Genomic DNA, 22,248 nt, shown 5'->3' with positions numbered 1-22,248 from the left:
AAACAAAAAGAAGGAGGCTGAAACTGCAGCGGGAGAGACGGAGGTGTGCTGGATGGAAGGACCTCCTGACAGTGACTGGAGCTCCACCCACGCCTGAGATGCTGCCTTCACATGCTTGCTTCTCCAAGGGCAGACACAACCTGAGACCAGGCGTGCTGTAGACAATTAAATACGTATATGTTGGCAGTCTGAGCGAGGGAGTTAAGTGTCAGAGACAGCCACTGCCAAGGTGCTGAGTGTGGGACAGAGAGCCTGTATGCCTCTCTTCACCAGGGCCAACTCCTCTGGCAGGGTCATAAATTTGTCACCTGCACAATGCCGCCTCTCCTCTGAGCCCGGGGTAGAGAGACAGGGAGATGGTGGGGCCGTCAGAAGCACAGAGTTACACAACTAAGCCCCACCCAGGGGTGAGAGCGCCTCCCATGGGGGCTGACGGGCTGGACAGTGGGCTGGGTAATCCCGAAGGCTGCCTGGAAGAGGCAGCACGAGCCAGGCAGTTCTTCCATACGCTAGGTGGGCCTGGCCTCACAGCTGCTTTTCCCACCCCTGCCCTCCTGCAGCCTCTCCCGGAGATGGAATACAACGGGAACCCCGAGTCGGTGGGCTACAAGATCAAGTACAGCCGGGCGGACGGCCATGGCAAGACGCTGAGCCACGTGGTCCAAGACCGCGTGGAACGGGAGTACACCATCGAGGACCTGGAGGAGTGGACGGAGTACTGCGTCCAGGTGCAGGCCTTCAACGCCATCGGGAGTGGGCCCTGGAGCCAGATGGTGATGGGCAGGACCCGGGAGTCAGGTACTGCCCCCTCATGCCAGCTACCCCACCCACTTCACCTCCCTGGGGCCTGGGGATACCCCCCCACCTTTGTCTCTCTGCCCTCGGGGCCTTCTAAGGGTTCAAAGGCTGGAGCTGTTGTGTGAAATTGTCCTGGGCTCATTTTCCTATTTGTGCTCAGCGTCTAGCAGAGTACCCTCTGTGTGTGTGTGTGTGTGTGGCCGTGCCTTCCAGGACCTGACCTTCCCAGCACTGCTTCCAAAGGTTCCCAAGAGGGGCTTCCCGCCTCTGTGTCCCCACTTTTTTTTTTTTTTTTTTTGCGGTACACGGGCCTGTCACTGTTGTGGCCCCTCCCATTGCGGAGCACAGGCTCCGGATGTGCAGGCCCAGCGGCCCTGGCTCACGGGCCCAGCCGCTCCGCGGCATGTGGGATCTTCCCAGACCGGGGCACGAACCCTTGTCCCCTGCATCGGCAGGCAGACTCTCAACCACTGCGCCACCAGGGAAGCCCATGTGTCCCCACTTTTAACCCTGACACCCAGCAGTGCCTGTGAGACCCCAAGTTGGAGGTGAGGGGGTGGGGAGAGGGTACGGGTTGGGTGAGCTCTCAGAACATTCCAGAAGCAGCAGCGGCTCATAGGGGCCTGGCAAGGGGACACCCACAGAATATGTGCTCCCGGCCTACAGGCAGCCCTCATCCAGCCGCATGTGGCGTGTAGCTCTGTGGCTTTTTCCTAACGCCCTTTAAATGATGGCTCCCTTCCCACCCTAGCCCCTCCCCCACCCCTCGCTGCTACGCTGGCAGGAAATGCAGCCTCATCCTAACGTTAGTCTGAGGGGGGATAACGGGGAGGCTGATCTGAAGCCAGAAGCAGCATCTGCGACACTCTGGAGCCAAAGGCATCATCGTCGCAGAATAATTTCCTATTTGGGGACCGTGCCCCGTTTCCTTCCTCAGACCCCACCCCCTCCACTGTGGGGTCCACTCTGGGTCCTGAGCTGCTTCTCTCCGCTCCTTTCTCCAGTGCCGTCCTCGGGCCCCACCAACGTGTCTGTGCTGGCCACCACCTCCAGCAGCATGCTGGTTCGCTGGAGTGAAGTCCCAGAGGCCGACCGCAACGGGCTGGTGCTGGGCTACAAGGTGAGTCCCAGATCCGAGCACGGGAGGGGGCTGGAGCCCTGCACCCACTTCCCTGTCCCGGCGCCCTGTCCTCGCGACCCCCTGGGGCCCAGGACTCTGCCTTCTACAGTGGACACGGGGGATCTGCCGGCGGCATCCGCTGGTCACCATGACAACCAAGGAGTCCTCCCTTGGGGGTGGGGAAGCTTCCCATGAAGGCCGGGGGTCCTTGGGGCAGCTCTACCTCCCCCAGGAGGCCACACTGGGTGCCCCAAGCCTCACTCTCAGCCCCGATGGGCCCAGCTTCAATTTCCATTATCTTCTAGAATTCCTCCCAAAGCTGCACCTACCGCCCCAGCCTTGAAGTCAGGAGACGGTAGCTTAACATCCCAGCTCTGCCACTACTGGCTGTGTGACCTTGAGCAAGTCACGCCCCCTCTCTGGGCCTGTTTTCTCAGCTGGATGCTCTCTAAGGAACCTTCCAGCTCCATGGCTGACTGCATCTTTGTGTCCCCCTCCTTCCCCGAGCACTAGGCTTGTGTAACCTGGGAACCAAGCCCCTCCAGGGAGCCCCAGGTCCACCCACTCATCCTCACCTACCTGGCTCCTGGGGAGGAGATAGGAGAGGTTCTGGCGGGACCAGACCCAGGCCGGAGGCCCTCACCCCTGCGCTGGGCTCCAACAGGTGCTGTATAAGGAGAAGGACTCGGACTCCCAGCCCCGGTTTTGGCTGGTGGAAGGGAACTCGTCACGCAGCGCCCAGCTCACAGGCCTGGGCAAATACGTGCTCTACGAGGTGCAGGTGCTGGCCTTCACGCGCATTGGGGACGGCAGCCCCAGCCATCCTGCCATCCTGGAGCGGACCCTGGATGACGGTACGTTCACGTCCCTGGGAGCCTGGGGAAGGCTGGGAGCTGCGCTTCCTCCACCCCTACCCTGCCCAGCCCTGCCCTGCCCCTCTGGGGTCTCTCTCTACCCTTCAGGGAACCGTGGCCTCAGTCTTCTGCTGGGGGAGGCAGGTCACTGAGGGCCACCAACCCCACTGCAAGGAAAGCTAATTACAAACTGCGCATCCCTAAGGAAGAAATGACAATGCAAGGGCAGACTGGCATCTGATCCAGTCTCTCTGGGACAGGTGAACAGAAAAGAGAATTTGTACCCGCTTTGATTTCTTGTTCACCTGGGGCAGGCTCTCTCCGAGTGCAGGTCTGTGCGAGCGAAAGGCTTGATTTTTTCCTTTACACAAGCCTACGGGTCCTGTTAGCAAACGAGTGATGCCTGCCGGGCTCCAGGCATTCATCTCTGCAACAAAGCTCCCCATCGGAGGCTGAGCTGACAGGTCCTTTGCCCCCCTTTCTCCTCCCCACACACATCCCCGCATACCGCTCACCAAAAACACTTGTGGGGTCGGGACGAGAGTGCAAAACGAAGCCCAAACACCATATGTCTCTGTGTTCTAAAGTGATAAATCAAGCTAATGACCTGTTAAATTAAATATGTTCTACCCTCCTGCCTTGACAGATATACCCTCCTAATGACCTGGAAGGCCAAGTTCAAGTTTAGAAATCTCAGATTTCTTGGCATTCCGTGTTAGATCGAGGCAGCCTGGGAAGAGCTGCCCCCCCAGCCGTCCCCCGACTCTGCCACCCTGTTGTCTCCCCACCGCCCCCATCACCTCTGGCCCATACCATTCAGTTTCCATCCATTTGCCCAAAATGCCTGCCCCTTGGCCATCCCTCCATCCACAGGGACAAGTCTACACCCTCAGGAGGGTGGTTCTGGGCCCCTGTAGAACCAGGAAGCATGCCTGGGGCTGTTTGGGCAGGGACCTCCAGATCCAAGGATTCCAGAGTGAGGTCTAGAAAGAGGAGTGGTGTGTGCTTGGGGCTGGCACTTTCATTTGCCCCAAAGCTGGCACCTTGGTCCCGTCTATTTCCTGTCACATAATGCATAAACCTCACCAATAGCATCTTCACGTCCTGTGTGAGGACACGGTGCCAGGCACAGACACACACTCCTCAAAAAAGTTCAGCGAGGGCTTCCCTGGTGGCGCAGTGGTTGAGAGTCCGCCTGCTGATGCAGGGGACGCGGGTTCGTGCCCCGGTCCGGGAAGATCCCACATGCTGCAGAGCGGCTAGGCCCGTGAGCCATGGCCGCTGAGCCTGCGCGTCCGGAGCCTGTGCTCCGCAACGGGAGAGGCCACAACAGTGAGAGGCCCACGTATCGCAAAAAAAAAAAAAAAAAAAAAAAAAAATTTCAGCGAGCAGAGTGACCCCTTCCCCTGCCACGCGCCGTGCTGCTCTGCCGGAGCCGGGCTGGTCTAGGGGCTGAGCAGCAGCTGCAGTGTCACCTGCTTCTCCTCTGTCCCCTCCAGTCCCGGGACCACCCATGGGCATCCTGTTCCCCGAGGTGAGGACCACATCGGTGCGGCTGATCTGGCAGCCCCCCGCTGCCCCCAACGGCATCATTCTTGGTAAGCCTGTACCCTTCCCGGGCCCTGGCTGCAGGAAGAAGGAGGTATAAGGTGTAAAGGAGGCAGATTCAGTCTTGGCAGGAGAGAGGCTAAGCCCAGGACAAGTGTCCACATGTCCTCAAGAATGGTTGTGAGTCTAATTTCTCCTACTAGAAATCTCAGCCTGTAAGATTATCAGCTGGAGGGCAAGGTTGGGGCTCAGGTCTCTTAGGGACCATTGGTCAGCTCTGTGCCTCCACGTGACCCAGGTCCCCAGGGGACTGGCCATCTGGTGAGCCTCGGCCGCCGTTCCTAAGTGTAGCCAGGTGAGGGCGCACTGGTTGGCTCAGCCCAGCCGCGCCCACAGGTGGGAAACGAGGCCTAAGGCACCCAGGAGGAATGCTACAGGTCAGAAGCATCATTTCGTAGTCACGGTTCCTACTAACACACACACACACACACACACACACACACACACACGCACGCACGCACACGAGAAGACTCACAGGCTTGAAATGAGCAGCTGTGTGAACTTGAGCAAGTCGGCTTCCCTCCGTGGCCTCAGCCACTCACCTGTAGAACGGGCGATTGGGCCACCTGTGCCCAGTCCAGGGCTCTCAGTCCTGGCATCATGCAGCGCCCACCCCCTGTGAAAGCTGCGCCTCTGGAGACAGAGTCGATGGGGCTGGGGGGTTGGGCGGTGGGGGGAAAGCGTTTGGGCTTAGAAAGACCTGGGCTGGAATTCCAGCTTGGTCAATTCCTGGCAGGTGGCCTGGCCTCTCTGAGCCTCAGTTGCCTCGTCGGGGGGCTGGGCTGGGGGTTGCAGACACTGCATGGAGCACCTGCTCGTGCCCCCCACAGTCCCACCCCCCAGATGACAGCTGAGGACGCGGGAGCAACCCAGAGGGCTTCAAGCGGACCAACCACAGCCAAGGTGGCCCAAGGGCAGACACAGCAGTGGCCGAAAAAGGAATGAGCCTTGCTCGGGGCTCTGGAGCAGCTTTTGCCCCACCTCCCAGCACGGCCTGTCTCCTTCCTTCCCCGCAGCCTACCAGATCACACACAGGCTCAACGCCACCACGGCCAGCACTGCCACTGTGGAGGTGCTCGCGCCCAGCGCCCGCCAGTTCACGGCCACCGGCCTCAAGCCAGAGTCCGTCTACCTGTTCCGCATCACGGCCCAGACCCGCAAGGGCTGGGGAGAGGCTGCCGAGGCCTTGGTGGTGACCACAGAGAAGAGAGGTGACTGCCCACTGGGACTGGGGAGGCCTGGGGGGCCTCACTGGGGGCACCCGCAGCCGGCCCAGGAGCTCACACCATCTCCTCGTGCACGGCTGGGGGTGGGCTAGTTGTGAGTCTCTTGCCCTGGTCCAGAATGGAAAGTGGGCTCAGATCTCTGAGGCCAAGGTCAGCAAGGACTCCAGCAGACTTCCAGAGCTGATCAGGGAGTTCCCCTCCCCAGGGTCCTGCCCTGCCCAGATTTTCTAAAGGGCGGGCTGGTGAGACCAGCTTCCTTCCTCTCTCCCCTCCTCCTCAAGAGGAGACTGTGTCCAGTTGGGTGGAGGATGGGACGGCAGCCTGGAGCCCTGGCTGCCGTCGCCCTGCCTCCCTGAGCCGGCTTCTCGCCCAGAGTTGGGTTCCCCAAAAGCAGCCCTGAGCCCCAGATCCCTGTGAGCGTGATTTATTAGACAGTGTTCCCAGGAAAAACCAGAAGGACAGTGGTTCTCGGCCAGGGTGCCCTTGCTTCCACCCCGGGATACTGGGCAGAGTCTGGGTGTCACAGGTGGAAAGGAAGTGCCCCTGGCATCTAGAGGGTAGAGGCCGGGGTGCCGCTACACATCCTGCAACGCACAGGATAGGTCCCCCAATAAAGACTCATCCACCCAAGTGCCAGAGTGCTGAGACCAAGAATCCCTACTGTGGGGCGAGGGGAAGTGAGAAGAGGCCATGCCCTCGCAGGGCACAAAGCCGAACCCCACCGAGGGAAATGTGGGCTCAGCCCCACCCCACTGGGGACAGCATAGGTTCCATCTCAGCACCGTGCAGACCAGGGCAAAGGAACTGGGACGTTCACACCACCTCACTGTCAGCCCTGTGCTGGGGCTGCCCTCGGGGTGTAAATTCCCAGGCACCTGGGCCTTGAGTAGCCAAGGAGTTGCTGGCCAGGAGCCACTGTGCTGACTGTTGGGACCTGTGTGCAGAAATGGGATGGGGTGGGGGGCATCAGTCCTCCCGGGGGCCGAAAAAGTGCACCCCCACCTCCGCCGTGGCCTCACCTGCTCCTCCCCAATCCACCCCCTCCAGACCGCCCACAGCCCCCCAGCAAGCCCGTGGTGCAGCAGGAGAACGTGAAGGCACGCAGCGTGCTGCTGTCCTGGGAGCCCGGGAGCGACGGGCTGTCACCCGTGCGCTACTACACCATCCAGACCCGCGAGCTGCCCAGCGGCAGGTGGGCCCTGCACTCAGCCTCTGTGAGCCACAACGCCTCCGCCTTCGTTGTGGACAGGTGAGGCCCCCGTCTGTCCGCCAGCATCTCCGCTCCACCCCTCCCGGCCCAGAGACAGCGTCAGCATCGGAGGGGCCCCTGGGAACACCCGGAGCCCGCCCACCCCCAGATCGCTTCCACAGCCCTCATCCCCCGGGACCTCTCCGCATCCACGCTCATGCCCTCCAGCTCTGTCCTAACCTCCCTCCCCACCCTCTCCGGAGCCTTGTTAGGGCTGCCTCTCATTATCTATTTCTGGAGCCTAGAAGCCCCCTCCGTGAAAGGCTCGCCATCCTTCATTAGCTGGATTTCTCCGGCCAGGCGGAGTCTCCCTCTCCATCCTTAATAGGGGAGTGGAGCTTTGCTCCAAAATTCTGCCTTCAATTTAATTCCTAGTGGGATGTTTTTTTTGTTTGTTTGTTTGTTTTTTTTTCCGGTACGCGGGCCTCTCACTGTTGTGGCCTCTCCCGTTGCGGAGCACAGGCTCCGGACGCGCAGGCTCAGCGGCCATGGCTCACGGGCCCAGCCGTTCCGCGGCATGTGGGATCTTCCCGGACCGGGGAACGAACCCGTGTCCCCTGCATCAGCAGGCGGACTCCCAACCACTGCGCCACCAGGGAAGCCCGGGATGTATTTTTAACATTCCAGTTGATGAGACCGAGAGTTTTGAGCAATACTTTTCTCCTCACTCCCCCTCCCACCCTCAATAAACCAGAAGGGAAGCTGTTTGCCTGGAGAGGAAATGAGGCTTATAGAGATGAAGTGCTGGTTAACTCCTGAGACCCTCAGCCCTTCCTGAATTTACTAAATGCAAGAGAGGGCTGGCAGTTCTTGGGGGAGGTGTCAGCTCTGAGGGGAAGTTACTGGAGCTTTCCTACCTACAGGCCCCTCTGAGATAGGGCATATGTGGACGTTTCCACTTGGGAACCTTTGGCATCTAGCTGCGGCCAAAGTGAGAACACACCCTGAGCTGGCCTGGTCTAGGGCACCCCAGGGCCTGGCCTGAGCTTGTTGCCTGCGTAGCAGCCCATCCTTCTGAGCCTCCACGTTCCTGTCTGTGTGATGGACCCACAGCTGCTGGGGCTGCCCTGGGGAGATGGGGAGCAGAGACGGCGGGGCAGGGCCGTTAGGGGACACCTCCATTCACCAAACCCAATTCCCCTACACAGGCTCAAGCCCTTCACGTCCTACAAGTTCCGAGTGAAGGCCACCAATGACATTGGGGACAGCGATTTTAGCAAGGAGTCGGAACCACTGACCACCCTGCAGGCCGGTCAGTGCCCTGCACGGGGGTCTCTTTCTCTTGGTCCCCTGGGTACTTGCTGGGCACTGGCCATTCTCTTCTGGGGGAGGAGCCTCCAAAGATGGGTGGGGCACTGGGCCTGCTGGGCCCTTGGTCTGGCTCCCCAGGCAGAGTCCCGAGGAGGTTTGGGCCAGAGGGGCCTTTGCCGTGGGCTCAGCACCCACACCCAGCCTGGCATCCTCGTGTGTTTCTTCTCTGTCCTCGAAGCTCGTGGCCGACCACAGAAAACCTCACTGGGAGTGGGGAGGCCTGTGGCACTGGGTGCAGAGAGGAGGGGCTCTGGGCCTTTGGGTTTGGGCTGGGGTCAAGGTCCCGGCCCCTCTCCCACTTTACACTGGCTCTTTGTTGTACAGAGCTTGGGGCAGTGGGCATGAGGAAGGGCTTAAGCGGGCCCAGTGTCTGAAGAATCTGGTCCCGTGGCTCCCAGGGGGCCTAAGTCCCACCCCCACCCCCCCGAGCTCACCTGTCCGCCTCTCCCCCCAGCCCCTGATGAAGCGCCCACAATTGTCTCGGTGACACCGCACACCACCACCTCCGTGCTGATCCGATGGCAGGTACGGCCGGGCAGGCGGGGAGGGGCCTGTGTCCCACAAGGACTGACACACCCTGTGCTGGGACCAGAAAGACAATAGCCCCCGCAGGGCTGGAACACGGCACCCACATGCATAGACACGCACACATACGCACACAGATGTGTGTACACGTGCACATACACACCCTTCATTCCACCTCCAGATAATCAGGTCCTACCCTATACCCTTCTGTGGATGAGGACCCAGACTCGGGGAGGTGACAAGAATGCCCCAGGTCACACAGCTACTAGGTGGCAGGGCCAGGTTCGGTGCCCTTACGTCGGCAGAATCCTTGCACAGAGAAGGGCTGGGGGCCGTCAGGGCCTCCAGCGTCTCCGTGAACCCCAGCCCTGCTCTGAGTGAAGGGATTCCCGACAGAGACCAATCACAGGTGTGCCTGCCTCACCTGCACCCAGGCCGGGCTTCGGTCCTGTCACCATGAGCAGGAACCCATCATCCAGGTACAAAGAACCAGCCTCCCACCTCTCCTCCCCCAGCCACCTGCTCAGGTGGGCACTGCCGTCCCTCCATGGCCTGAGGAAGACCCGGGACGAATCTCAGAGGCCCAGCTGCCCGTGGGTGCCTTTAGGACCCTCCCCAGCCCCTGAAGCCCAGTCCCGGGACTCAGCGGGTCACCCACAGAGGCCCCAAAGCCCTGAACTCCTGTCTCCGTTTCTCAGGATTAGAGGGGCAGGTGCCAACCTTTGCCCACCTGCAGCCCCCATGAAGGGAAAGCCCTTGAAGAGAAAACAGGAGGGACCCCCCTCCCCCTCCCCCAGCTCAAGGCCCCACCTGAGAAGGACAGTCCCTTAAGTGAAAATGACCTAGTGCAGTGGGGAGCTGACCAAGGCTGGAGCAGATCGGGCCCCTCGTGATGAAGGGGGCAGGGAGGGGCCAGCTGCAGCCAGGAATACAGTTAAGGAGCTAATAAAAGGCTGAACCATTTCAGCAGGTTTTTTAGAAAAGGCATCATAACAAAGTAGTTTCTGGGACTTCCCTGGTGGTGCAGTGGTTGGGAGTCTGCCTGCCAATGCAGGGGACACGAGTTGGAGCCCTGGTCCGGGAAGATCCCACATGCCGCGGAGCAACTAAGCCCGTGCGCCACAACTACTGAGCCTGCACTCTAGAGCCCACAGGCCACAACTGCTGAGCCCGCGGGCCACAATTACTGAAGCCCACACGCCTAGAGCCTGTGCTCCACAACAAAGAGAAGCCACCGCAATGAGAAGCCCGCACACCACAACGAAGAGTAGCCCCCGCTCGCTGCAGCTAGAGAAAGCCCGCACGCAGCAATGAAGACCCAACACAGCCAAAAGTAAATAAATAAAGTAGTTTCCACCTTCTCCAGAAGCCTGTTCTCCAGCTCATCTGAGGACGGGAGCAGAAAGCAAAGAGGAAAACGATCAAGGCAGAGAGGAGCCACACACGAAGACACACCACCCTTGTTCTTGCTGAAAAGCAGGGCGAGGACTCTCCCTAATTCCCGGGCAACTCCAGGAAATCCTGGCCAGGGCAGGTGATCATGTGAGGAAGTTTCTAGACAAGGAACAACTCTTTGAGACGGTTCTGCGTCCAGAGTCATGCTCAGGGCCCCCATGATGCTGTGTGACCTTGGGCAAGTTCCTCACCATCTCTGAGCCTCACTTTCCTGTCTGTTCGGTGGGGATGGCATGGCGATTCCCGCCCTGCCCTGCCTCACAGGGAACGCTACAGGGATGGAGTAACCTCGCTGGAAATGCTTCGTAAATTAAGAATGCTCAATGCCACTTTGATTCCTTTTCCCGGTTAAGACACAGTCCCTGCTCTGTGGCTGCAGGACGCAGGATGGGGAGGGAGGCAGGGGCGGAGTGGAAGGGGATGCTCAGCCATGGTCCAGCCCGGCCGGCCCCACCCCCACTCCCTTCCCTGCAGCCACCCTCAGAAGACAAGATCAACGGCATCCTCCTGGGCTTCCGGATCCGGTACCGGGAGCTGCTCTACGAGGGTCTGAGGGGCTTCACGCTGCGTGGCATCAACAACCCGGGGGCCAAGTGGGCGGAGCTCACCTGTGAGTGACAGTGGAGGGAGTCGGGGGTGGGCGGGGGCGTGAAGCTCTCAGCATCCTGGAATCACACTAACCCGAAACCCTGGCGCCCTCCCCTGTGTTTGCCTCTCATCCCGTCCCATTCAATCCCCAAGTGCATGTTTATTGAGCACCTTCTATGCCCCAGACACTGGGGGGACACCAGTGAACAAGACAGACAAGGTCCCTGCCCTCTCAGACAGAGCTTGCGGGCTTGGGGAGGAGCCAGGCACTAGAGAAGAAAACCCTGATATAGGTATCTAAGGCCGTTGGCATGGCCTCTGTGAAGCACATATTCCAGGAGAGCCTAAAGCAGGTGTCAGAAAAGGCTTCCCTGGGGATGGCTGTGGTGCCGACACTGATGGATAATTCCAGGTCAACCAGTCCAGAGGAGGTTGGGGTGCGGGGGTGGATCCTGGCATGTGCAAAGGGCCTGAGGTGGGAAGGACCCAAAGCAAAGCCTGGTCATGTCCCAAGGGCAGCAATCTGGCCCCCTCTGGTTCCTCAGGGAGATGACCATTCTGCCCTGGGCTCCCCGGAATCCAGCCTGCCTCTGCAGCAGGAAGGAAAAAATTCAAGAAGCCAAGTAGAAATCCCAGAGAGTCACACACAAGCAAAGGAATGACTCGTCGTACTTCTGGGTTAGGATGGTTACTTTGGGGTCTTGAGGACCATGGCTAGTGATGGGGTCCAGAAGCAGGTGCCCCAGTTAGAGGCAAATACAGTGACAAAGGCAAGAGCATGAGGTCAGTGCCAGGGCAGCCGGCTTGAGATGCAGTCGAGGGCCCGTTTGGGAGATGTTGTGCTCTGAGCCCCAACACATACACGCGCACTGATTCAAGTTGAGGAGAGGGAGGCCGGTGGGAGGGGGAGGGGTCTGGAGGATTTGGTCCCCAGGTGGGTGGTGGTACCAAACCAGAGACACTGGGAGGAGAGGAACAGTTTAAGATCCTCTGCGTTTTGATTTTTCCTCCCATCCTTCTCGTAAACACTCTGCCCCTTGTCTTCTAGCGGGTATTAACAGACAAGATGATTGAACACGTAGCCAAGGAGAATTAATAGAAAAACTCAGAAATAGCTGATCCAACAGCTTGTGTTATTTTTTTTTTTATTTTCTGGCAGACATGTGCTGGTCGTTGTGATTTTATAGGCCTGTGTATAATGCAGTCATATTTCCTGGTAGTAAAATGGTTTCTGGTTCATATGGGGAAATTAACGACACCACTCTATCATGGCAGAAACTCAGCCTTAGACAAGGGGCCAGAGCTGTCCCCATCTGGGGATGCTGGGCTCCCAGGGGCTCCCGTGCCCTGTGACCTCCAGCAGGTGCACACCAGGACGGGATGGCACTGTCCTGGGAGCTGCCTCTTCCCCCCTCCCACCTCCCCCCCATCCTCACTCCCACCGTGGCCCCTAACTCAGGAGCCTGGAGGTCCCTTCCTTCTGCATGCGTGTTCCCATCCCACCCCCCTCATCGGGGTCTGTGTGGCTCGGGGTGGGTGTGTACTAACCTCCTCTGTCTCCTGTCTCCCTCCGGCCCCCTCCACCCCACCCCAACCCCGTAGCCTTGTACTCCGTGCGGGACCTGAGCCGGCCCAGCCTCACGCAATACGAGCTGGACAGTAAGTCCCCCTGCACGGCGGCTCCCCGACGGGCCCCGCCTTCCACGGGGAGGGGAGAGGGGCCTCCGAGGACGCCTGACCACAGCTGAGTGGTGCGCCCAAGTCAGGCTGCTTGAAGAGGGGGAACCCCCTGACTTTCCTGAAATACACAGAAAAGCAGGGGGTCGCCAGGGAAGGTCTGCTCCAGGCCACCGTCCATCAGTGCAGGACAGAAAGGGAAATGGCTAAGGTCTCGTCCTCCTGGGGGGCGGGGGACGGCGAGAGGAGGTGCGCGGTAGGGGCCGGGGGTCCCGCTGGTTGGACGGGCAGGCGTCCACGTTGCTGCCGCTCTGTCTTGTCCCATCAGAGGCACTTGTCAGCTCAGCTCTGTCTTTCAAGCCAAGGCCCACCCTGGAGTGAGCAGAGACCCCGTCTTTCCTCAGGGACCAGGAAATGTCCCCACCTGGTGCCCCGAGCCCTAGCTCTTTCCTGACGTCCCAGAGGACATTCGGTTCTCCCCGAGGCCCGGAGCTGTGGGCCGGGGGCCTCCTGTTAATAGCACGCGTTTCACTGAATTGTCCCTCTGGGTCCTTCCTGAACCGGCAGCCCTCGCGGGTGCAGGGCCAGGGCTATCGGGGTGCTTAGGACTTCCACCTGGGGAGGGGGCGCTGTGGAGGGGAACGCAGAGGAGACTGGGGGAACGCGTCAGCCACCCCCCCGCAGGGACGGCAACTCCCACCCAGGGTGTCGGGGCCTGTTTTCCTGCAGCTGCTCCCCTCTCCCAGCTTCCGTCTAAGCATCTCCCCCCAAGCACCCCCAACTGAGCAAAAACATAGTTTCTTAGCCCCAGAATCGCATCCAATGAGCCTTTTCTCTTTAGGGCTGGGCCCTGCCCCCCGCGTTAAGAGCTGGTTGATGGAAGCTTGGGGGTGGGGGGGGGGAAGCTGGGAACTTGAAGCATCTGAAGTGACCAGTGTGTCCAGGACAGGTAGGGAAGGAGTGACCTGTGACCTGGCGCGTCCGGGACAGTTTTGGTTCACACCTGTTGACCCAGCATAAATGTTAACAGTGCCCCTTTCGGTCTCAAAAATGCCCAAGGTGGTCACACTTGGCCAGGACGCCACCCAGTGTCTCCCTGTGTCCGGATTCCCAAGGATGAGTCAGAGCATCCCTCTCCCCAGTGTCGGCTGCCCCACCTCTTACCTGTTCTTTCCTGAACCTGCACTCAGGGGTCCAGAGTCGCAGGGGTGCATCATCAGAGCGCCCCCTGCAGCCACCCCCGTCCACTGCAGGGCCAGTGACCTCTGTGTGCCTCTCCCCTCCCCCACTCTCACCCCCAGACCTGAACAAGCACCGGCGCTACGAAATACGCATGAGTGTGTACAACACTGCGGGCGAGGGGCCCTCCAGCCCTCCCCAGGAGGTCTTCGTCGGGGAGGCAGGTGAGCGCCGCTGCCCCTCCAGCCCCAGCACACCTTTCCCACCCCCCAAACCGGAAGCCCAGCGGGAGGAGAGACTGGAGCTGGGGGGGGCCCACACCCCACCCCCAGCCCACCTCCTCTTCCTCCTCCCTGAGGTCCCCTCATGCACTCACCACCCCTCTCACCCTCCAGTGCCCACGGCAGTGCCCCGCAACGTGGCCGTCCACGGCGCCACGGCCACGCAGCTGGATGTGACGTGGGACCCACCCCCGCTGGAGAGCCAGAACGGAGACATCCAGGGCTACAAGGTACAGGCGCTCCGGCAGAGAACAAGGTCCAGAGGGACACAGGGCCGCGTGGTGGTTGGGAGTGACCCAGCAGTGGTGAGGTCCCGGGTCTACACCTGATCCCTTGGCTGTTTGCACCCAATCCCCTGAAACACCTGCAGCTGGAGCAAAACTCCGCCCATTCCCCCACCCCACCCGGCGTCCTTGGGGCAGGCGGCGCTCAGATGCTAGAAATTCAGGCCACCCCCCAGCTTGTATCATCCCTGGGCGGTACACCCCCCCGCCCCCACCCAGCCCACCAGCTCCCGATGCCAACGTGAGACCCCTCAAAGTGGTTATTTGGGCAACCCTAGTTACCATATTGATGCAAATCGAATGGCCAATTAGCAAAGGACCACCGGCCAGGTGTTAGAAATTTCTGTTTAAAGTTATTTCTAGATTTCAGGCAACATCTTGTGTTATGACAGGATTCAATTTATCTCCAAAATTCGCAAAGCTCTTTAGAGCTCCTTAATCCTCCTGAAAGCCCAGTAAAGCTAAAGCTGGTAGGTTATAATATTGTGCCCATTGTACAGATGAGGAAACTGAGACCCAGGTTAGTGGTTCAACAAGGTCACAAAAAAGCAGATAGCAGAGAGTCAGATTCCAGGTCTGCTCGCCGTCACCCTGTGAAAGGTGGGGAGGAAGCGCTGAGCACACAACCACTGGAGGAGATGGCAATAATAGTAATAATAATAATAATCACATGCTGCTCGTTTGGACACTCAGCCCGCAGCCATGTCTGAGGCCTACCTCCTGTGCCGCTGTCCAGCGCCGCTCTGATTCCTAGTGGTTGTTTGTTATTCCAGAGAGTAGCCTAGTGCAGTGGCAAGGCGGGAAGGGTGGGAGCAACCAGGAGCTTCCCGGCTTCCTCTGCTCAGCCCTTGTCCCACAGGCAGAAACTGAGTGTCCACAAAGGTAAGGGCCTTGCCCAGTCCCACGGCTTGTGGAGACCCCATTTCAGACAGAATCTGGTATAGGAGTCTGGTTCTGTGTGGGGTGAAGGAGGCGGGAGAGAGGAAGAAAGGCGTCTCGCCAAGGATGCTCTGAAGATAGATGACGCTTCTGCGCAGCGCCAGCTGGGAGAACTAAATATTGCGCCACTAGCATATGCCTCCCTGGGGAAGAAGAAGGAGCCGGGCAGGGCCTGCAACAGTTTGGCAGCCACCAGACTGGGGAGGTGTGGAAGTCTCCAGTTAATGTACGGTCCCAGGAAATCTGTGGGTGCCCAGACACCACACATCACACAGCAGACGTCCACGTGCTCAGGGAAACATCATAACCAACCATGGACATTGACAAAGGAAACAGAATTGCCACCTCCCAGACCTGCATTAACATCCGCGTTCACTGACCTTAACATTAACCACACATTCACACCACCAGCCAATGGTTGCACCAGAATGAGCTGTGACATGTGCAGGGACAGGCACGTCCATGCATCCGGCCTTTCAGGGATGTGTGTTTATCGAGTAGTTACTTTGTACCTAGCAGTGTCCTCGGTGCTGAGATTAAAGCAGAGACAACGTGAGCTTAAACTGTAGGGGAGGAAGCCAGTGATGCACAAAGCAAAGGGCACCTCCAGGTGGTGGTAAATGAAATGGGTTAAGAAGAAGGTATGGCACTTTAAATAGGGTCGTTGGGAGAGCGCTTAATGAGAAGCTGCCACGTGACCAAAGATGAAGGCGAACAGGGCGTGAACCACGTGGATCTGGAAGAAGAGTGTTCCAGAGGAGGGGGAAGACGAGCAAAGGCCCTGGGATCCGTGGGTGCTTGGCGTGTACAAAGCCCAGCAAAGAGCCCCATGTGTCCCAGTGTGATGGGGCGCATCACTTGGAGTCCTCAAGGGCTTTGGCTGAATGAGATGGCAGCCACGGGGACTTGGGGACAGAAGAGGGACATGGGTGACTCGGGTTTTTAAAGGCTTGTGCTGGCTGCTGCGTTGAGAGTAGTCTGAAATGGGGAAAATGCAAAACATGAAGAGGCGGCGGCATCATCCAGATGATGGTGGTTTAGACCGCGCAGGAGCAGGTAAGAAGCATTTGCTCTTGGTTCCATTTGAAGAGGGCAGAGCTGATAGAATTTGCTGATGGACTGAATGTGGAATGTGAGAGAAGGAGAAGCAACAAGGATTTCCAAGCAGTTGGATGACGGAGCTTCCAGTTACAGCGCAGGAAAAGGGGAGACGGTGGGAGGGGGAGGCTCGGAGGGAGAGCTGGTGTCTGAGACGTCTGTTGGACTTCCAAGGGGAGACACCCAAAGGAGCTGGACACACAGGTGTGGAGGCCAAAGGAGAAGGTTCAGGATGGAGGTGTGAACGGTGGGATCCTCAGCATATAGATGGTCCTGAAAGCCCGGAGATTAAATAGAAAACACCAGAAGTCTGAAAACTGAGCCCCGGGACCAAAACAAGTGATGGAAGTCTCAGAGCCCACATGAAGAACGTGCTTCCAGAAGGAGGGAGGAAGCAGATGTGCCAACTACTACTGAGAGCTCAAACAAGATGAAATCTAGGAAGCAGTTATTCAGGGATGGGCAGACAGCCCATGAGCCTAATCCGGCCCCCCACTTGGTTTTGTAAATAAAGTTTTATTGGCATGCAGCCGCACCCATTTGTTTACGGATAGCCTTTGGCTACTTTCAAGTCACAGGCAGAGTTGAAGAGCTGCAACAGAGACCGTGTGGCCTGCAAAGCCTAAAATATTTCTTACCTGGCCCTTTACAGAGGGAGTTTCCAGACTCCTGGATTATTGCATTCAACAGGCCAAGTTCACAGGTGACTCTGATAAGAGCTGGGGGCAGGGAATGCCTCCTTGGAGTGGGTTCATGAGAGAATGAGGAGAGGCAGCCAGTACCAATATCCCTTCTGAGGAGTTTTGCCTTAAAAGGAAGTCACACAATGGGGTAGAGACTGGAAAAAGACAGTCAACGGAGGAGGTTTTAAGATGGGAGGAATAACTCGTTTGTGTGCTGATAGAAATGATTCTGGAAAGAGGAGGAATTCGGTGAGTCAGGGAAGAGAGGAAGCTGTGAGGGGGGTGATGCTCTGGAGGGGGTGAGGGGGCTGGGATTTAGTTCAGTCATGTGGGGGCCGCCTTAGTAGGGAGCCGGCAGTTCAGCCCTGGTCACAGGAGGGAGGCAGAGGATGGGGACACAGGGCAGGAGGTGGTCCAGCTGGGGCAGGGAGCTTGTGGAGTCTTGTGTGATGGCTTCCAGAGCTCAGTGAAGGGTCCCGAGCCAGGAGTGAGGATGGGGAGGAAGGGAAAATGGGGAAGGGTTGTGTGGACCCGTGATGCCGGAGACTGCAGGGAGTGGACCAGGCCAGTGTATCACGGTGGCCGGGCCGCTCAAGGCTGTGCTCGTGAGCTGAAAGTGTGGCTTTCCTCCAGCGACAGCCAGCAATGTGACATGTGGGCATGAACCTGACTTAACCGAGGCTGAAGTTTGGCCTGTTGCCTGTGGTGAAGCCCGAAGGGGCAGGGAATTGAGAATAGGAGAAGGTGGTGATGACGATTCACTCCTACACCTGTTCCCGTCTAAGGAAAGTGTTTATCCATTAGCGGATATTTATTGAGCACCAGCAGGTGTGCCAGGCATGATTCTAGGTGCTTGAGATGCAAGGGAGCCAAAGACGTGGGCCCTCCAGGGAGCGTGTTTTCTAGCAGACACCTGGCTACCCATCAGCCTGCACGGCAACTCGGCCGTGTGCCCTTGGGGTTGGGGTCAAGGCTCAGCCCCTTGTGCTATTTGCACAAATGTCACTTAATCCTCATCCAACAAAGGTCTGCTGAATTCGGTACACACAGGTAAGACCTGCCTGCTGAGGGTACCCGTTTTTTTTTTTGTTGTTGTTGTTGTTTTATTTTTTATTTTTGCGGTACGCGTGCCTCTCACTGCTGTGGCCTCTCCCATTGCGGAGCACAGGCTCCGGACACGCGGGCTCAGCGGCCATGGCTCATGGGCCCAGCCGCTCCGTGGCATGGGGGATCTTCCCGGACTGGGGCACGAACCCGTGTCCCCTGCATCGGCAGGCAGACTCTCAACCACTGCGCCACCAGGGAAGCCCTGAGGGTGCCCGTTTATGTATGTGTGGTGGCCCTGGGTCCTGGACCCCCCTGCTCCCCTTCCCAAGAACGTGACGCCAGCCACTGGAGCCCCCTGTCCTGCATTATCACTTTTCTCATGCTGAAATATGTTGCATCTTTCAAATGCCTCTTCCTGACCTCACGTTTGCTTTAGCCATTTTTCTGGTTGGTCCCTTTGCAGCAGAAATCCTCCCCAAAAATGTCTGCCCACTGCCTCTGCCCCATCTCTCTTGAATCCACTCCAAGTAGGTTCACTCATTCATTCCAAACAGTGAATGAATGAATGACTTCATGTGTGACTATCTACCTGTATCAGAAGACTGAAAAAAAAAGAAGAAAGAAAAAGGGAGGGGTTAGAGAAAAGCAAGGATTTTATGGTACCGACTCATCCTAACTGCTGTTCACACAGGCCAGGTGAGGACACTTTTATCAGCTCTTTCTCACTTTTATGAGCTTTCTCCAGGCAAACTGAGAAATTGAGAAGCCAATAGCATGCCGAAACCCCTTTGGCCAGCAGGTGGCGCCAAATGCTCTCTAATCCTCTGCGGGTCAGGTACTTGCAGCTTTCCCAACGCCTCGATTCAGAGTTCTAAAACGCCTCGATTCCGAGTTCTAAAAGTAGTGAAGCAATGTTCATTGCAGCACTATTTGCAATAGCCAGGACATGGAAGCATCCTAAGTGTCTATCGAAAGAAGAATGGATAAAGAAGATGTGGCAGATATATCCAATGGAATATTACTCAGCCATAAAAAGAAACGAAACTGAGTTATTTGTAGTGAGGTCGGTGGACCTAGAGTCTGTCATACAGGGTGAAGTAAGTCAGAAAGAGAAAAACAAATACCATATGCTAACACATATATATGGAATCTAAAAAAAAAATGCTTCTGAAGAACCTAGGGGCAGGACAGGAATAAAGATGCAGATGTAGAGAATGGACTTGAGGACACGGAGAGGGGGAAGGGTAAGCTGGGACGAAGTGAGAGAGTGGCATGGACGTATATTCACTACCAAGTGTAAAATAGATAGCTAGTGGGAAGCAGCCGCATAGCACAGGGAGATCAGCTCGGTGCTTTGTGACCACCTAGAGGGGTGGGATAGGGAGGGTGGGAGGGAGACGCAAGAGGGAGGGGATAAGGGGATATATGTATATATATAGCTGATTCACTTTGCTATACAGCAGAAACTAACCATTGTAAAGCAATTATACTCCAATAAAGATGTTAAAAAAGATTAAAAAAATTTTAATAAAGTAAAATTTTGTGTGGATATCCAAAATAATAATAAAAAATGACACAGTCAAAAAATAAAATAAAAATAGTGAAGGATCTGCTGCTTCGCTGGCGACGAGCGAGTGTTAACCCCCGGTGAATATGAAGTAGAGTTGTCCCTCGGAATCCGCGGGGGATCAGTTCCAGAGCCCACTGTGGATACTACCAAAATCTGCAGATGCTCAAGTCCCAGGCGGCTCTCTGTATCCGCAGTTCCGCATCTACGGATTCAACCAACCACAGATCCTGTTGTACTGCACCTGTCTATTGAGAAAAATCCGCGTAGAAGTGGACCCGGGCAGTTCAAACCCGTGTTGTGCAGGGGTTCAACTATTATTGGAAGTACTGTGGACACTTGCTGCGCTCCTGGACTAAAACTTTCTGCAGAATTTGCCGTGTCTTCCTTCTTTTTACGACCTTTGCATCTCACCTTGGTTTTGGGAAGTGGGTGTCCGTGACCCCCACTCTACGGACGACACAACTGCGGCTCAGCGAAGTCACCTGGGCAAGTCAGTAGTGTGCTGGGCTCAGCCCAGGCCTTCCTGCCTCTACAGTGAGCTGTGCCAGCTGTCATGTGTGTCCCTGAGGGCCTTGTCAGCCTGCAGATGCTGATGCCACAGGTCCAGGGTGGGCTGACGCTGCATCCCTAAGCAGCTCCTAGGTGATGCCGATGGGCTGGTCCTCAAACCCGACTCTCGACTCTCGGCTGGGTTTGAGGTAGACTCCATGCCAGCAGTCTACCTACACTGCACTCAGGGTCCCTGCAGAACAGAATTGAGTTATTCCTGCAGTGACAACATTCTGAAGGCCAACCATGCCCGTGCTGTGCTAAATCCTGCAGGCACTGCACTGAGCAGACGCATGGGGTCTGTGCCCTCATGGGGTTTACAGTCTAGCAGAGGCTGAAGGATTAGCTGTGAAAAGGAACACTCTGGAAGGGTTTCTAAAACAGCTCTTAAATCCACCTATACTACTTCTTGGGCGACTCACACCTCCCATACAGGTGTGTGGATGGTACGAAAGAAGGTGTGTCTGAGACCCTGGGATCAGGTGGGGGCAAAGGGGGAAGCTGGGTGACTGTCTCCCTCACTCCAGATCCTCTGTGCCCACAGATTTATTTCTGGGAGGCCCAGCGACGGAACCTCACGGAGCGGGTGAAGACACTTTTCCTGGCCGAGAACAGCGTCAAGCTCAAGAACCTGACCGGCTACACTGCCTACATGGTCAGCGTGGCAGCCTTCAACGCTGCGGGGGACGGGCCTCGGAGCACCCCGGCCCGGGGCCAGACCCAGCAAGCAGGTGGGGGAGAGAGTGGAGGGACAGATGGCAGGGAGGGCGTGGGGCACCTGGCGTCTGGGATTGTGGGGGAGTGGAGGCAGCTGAGCGATCTGGGCTGGGTCCCCGGGCCCCGTGGGACGCCCTCCAGAGTGGGAGAGCGCCGCCCACCCAGAGGGGCCTAGATGTGAGTGCTCAGAAGAGGAGCGCTGTCCCCAGAAAGCCTTGGAGAGGCCCCCAGATCTCGCCCTTCCTCCCCCCATCTTCCCCCAGTAGCCCGCCTTGCCGATGGCCAGTCCATGCCCAGCCAGCCCCCTTCTGCTCCCTTGCCTGTTCCCATCTGACTTTCTCATATCTCCCTGGCTTTGTTTCCTCCACCAGTATTTATTGAGCATTCTCTATGGGCCCGCACTGTGCCATATGCTGGGAACACGACAGTGAATGAAACCAACAAGGGCCCCCTCCTAGGGAGGGCGTCGGATCGTAAACAAGCATCTAGATGAATTAACCTCAGGTAGCAGTGGGTGTGAGTGATCCAAGGACTGAGGCAGGGGGTGGACAGATGGCTTCGGGTGGGTTTGCCTGCGGAGGGCTCACTGAGTGGCTGACATCTGAGCTGAGATTTCAGTGAGAAGAAGAGGCCAGCCGCGGGAAGCTCTGGAGGAGGGGTGTTCCGGGCAGAGGGGCCAGCAGGTGCAAAGGCCTGGAGGCTGGAGGGGATTAGAGAACAGAGAGAAGCCCAGGTGGCTTGAAAGAACGTGAGTAAGAGTCAGGTGATAGAGGGTCTGGGGGCCTTGGAAGGAAGTTTAGGATTAATTCTAAGTGTGACGGGGAGCCATTGGTGGGGATAAGCATTTGGGCAACAGGATCTGTTTGTGTTTATAAAAGACCGCTCTGGGGCTTCCCTGGTGGCGCAGTGGTTGAGAGTCCGCCTGCCGATGCAGGGGACGCGGGTTCGTGCCCCGGTCTGGGAAGATCCCACATGCCATGGAGCGGCTGGGCCCGTGAGCCATGGCCGCTGAGCCTGCGTGTCCAGAGCCTGTGCTCCGCAACGGGAGAGGCCACAACAGTGAGAGGCCCGCGTACCGGAAAAAAAAAAAAAAAAAAAAAAAAAAAGATTGCTCTGGCTGCTGTACCAGGGACGGGCTGATGGAGGGGAGAGGAGGGAAGCAGGGAGGCCAATTAGGAGGCTGGACGGCAGGGTGGGGCAGAGGAGTGGGTGGTGCTAAGAATCCTGCAGCCCACACGTGCAGAGCCAGCCCTCTAGATAGTATCCAAAGCCACTTCTCTGGCAACAGTACACTTGATCTTTCCGGAAGCCCTGAGCACGGGCAGGGCAGGAGTTACCCGGTTTCACGATGAGCAAGGGTGGCCTGGGAAGTGATGCTTCTCCCCTAAGTTCCCCCAGCTGGTCCATGGGGGAGCAGAGACTGGAGGATATCTGAGCATGTCCTGGGCTGTCTTCATGGCACCCGTCCCCTTTGCCTGCCATCGAGTTTT

At 57.6% G+C, this 22,248-nt stretch overlaps 1 protein-coding gene across 3 annotated transcripts in view; it reads left to right on the top strand.

Annotated features, from left to right (window-relative positions):
- The window catches only part of SDK2 (sidekick cell adhesion molecule 2), a 263,209-nt gene that overhangs the window by 216,689 nt on the left and 24,272 nt on the right, over nucleotides 1–22,248 (top strand). For 2 of the 3 annotated variants that reach the window (XM_081220352.1, XM_081220350.1), the window contains 13 exons: nucleotides 561–798; nucleotides 1,803–1,918; nucleotides 2,583–2,772; nucleotides 4,272–4,370; nucleotides 5,397–5,591; nucleotides 6,654–6,855; nucleotides 8,004–8,107; nucleotides 8,621–8,691; nucleotides 10,621–10,756; nucleotides 12,337–12,393; nucleotides 13,713–13,814; nucleotides 13,986–14,101; nucleotides 20,586–20,772. In XM_081220352.1, coding sequence (XP_081076478.1) covers nucleotides 561–798; nucleotides 1,803–1,918; nucleotides 2,583–2,772; nucleotides 4,272–4,370; nucleotides 5,397–5,591; nucleotides 6,654–6,855; nucleotides 8,004–8,107; nucleotides 8,621–8,691; nucleotides 10,621–10,756; nucleotides 12,337–12,393; nucleotides 13,713–13,814; nucleotides 13,986–14,101; nucleotides 20,586–20,772 — 1,813 coding nt within the window. The remainder of the gene's footprint in view (nucleotides 1–560; nucleotides 799–1,802; nucleotides 1,919–2,582; nucleotides 2,773–4,271; nucleotides 4,371–5,396; nucleotides 5,592–6,653; nucleotides 6,856–8,003; nucleotides 8,108–8,620; nucleotides 8,692–10,620; nucleotides 10,757–12,336; nucleotides 12,394–13,712; nucleotides 13,815–13,985; nucleotides 14,102–20,585; nucleotides 20,773–22,248) is intronic. The other variant, XM_081220351.1, reaches the window with a different exon arrangement.

The sequence above is a fragment of the Mesoplodon bidens genome, assembly GCF_964165515.1.
Source record: "Mesoplodon bidens genome assembly, chromosome: 19".
Classification (NCBI taxonomy): Eukaryota; Metazoa; Chordata; class Mammalia; order Artiodactyla; family Ziphiidae; genus Mesoplodon; species Mesoplodon bidens.
This window is presented reverse-complemented; position numbering and strand designations above follow the sequence as displayed.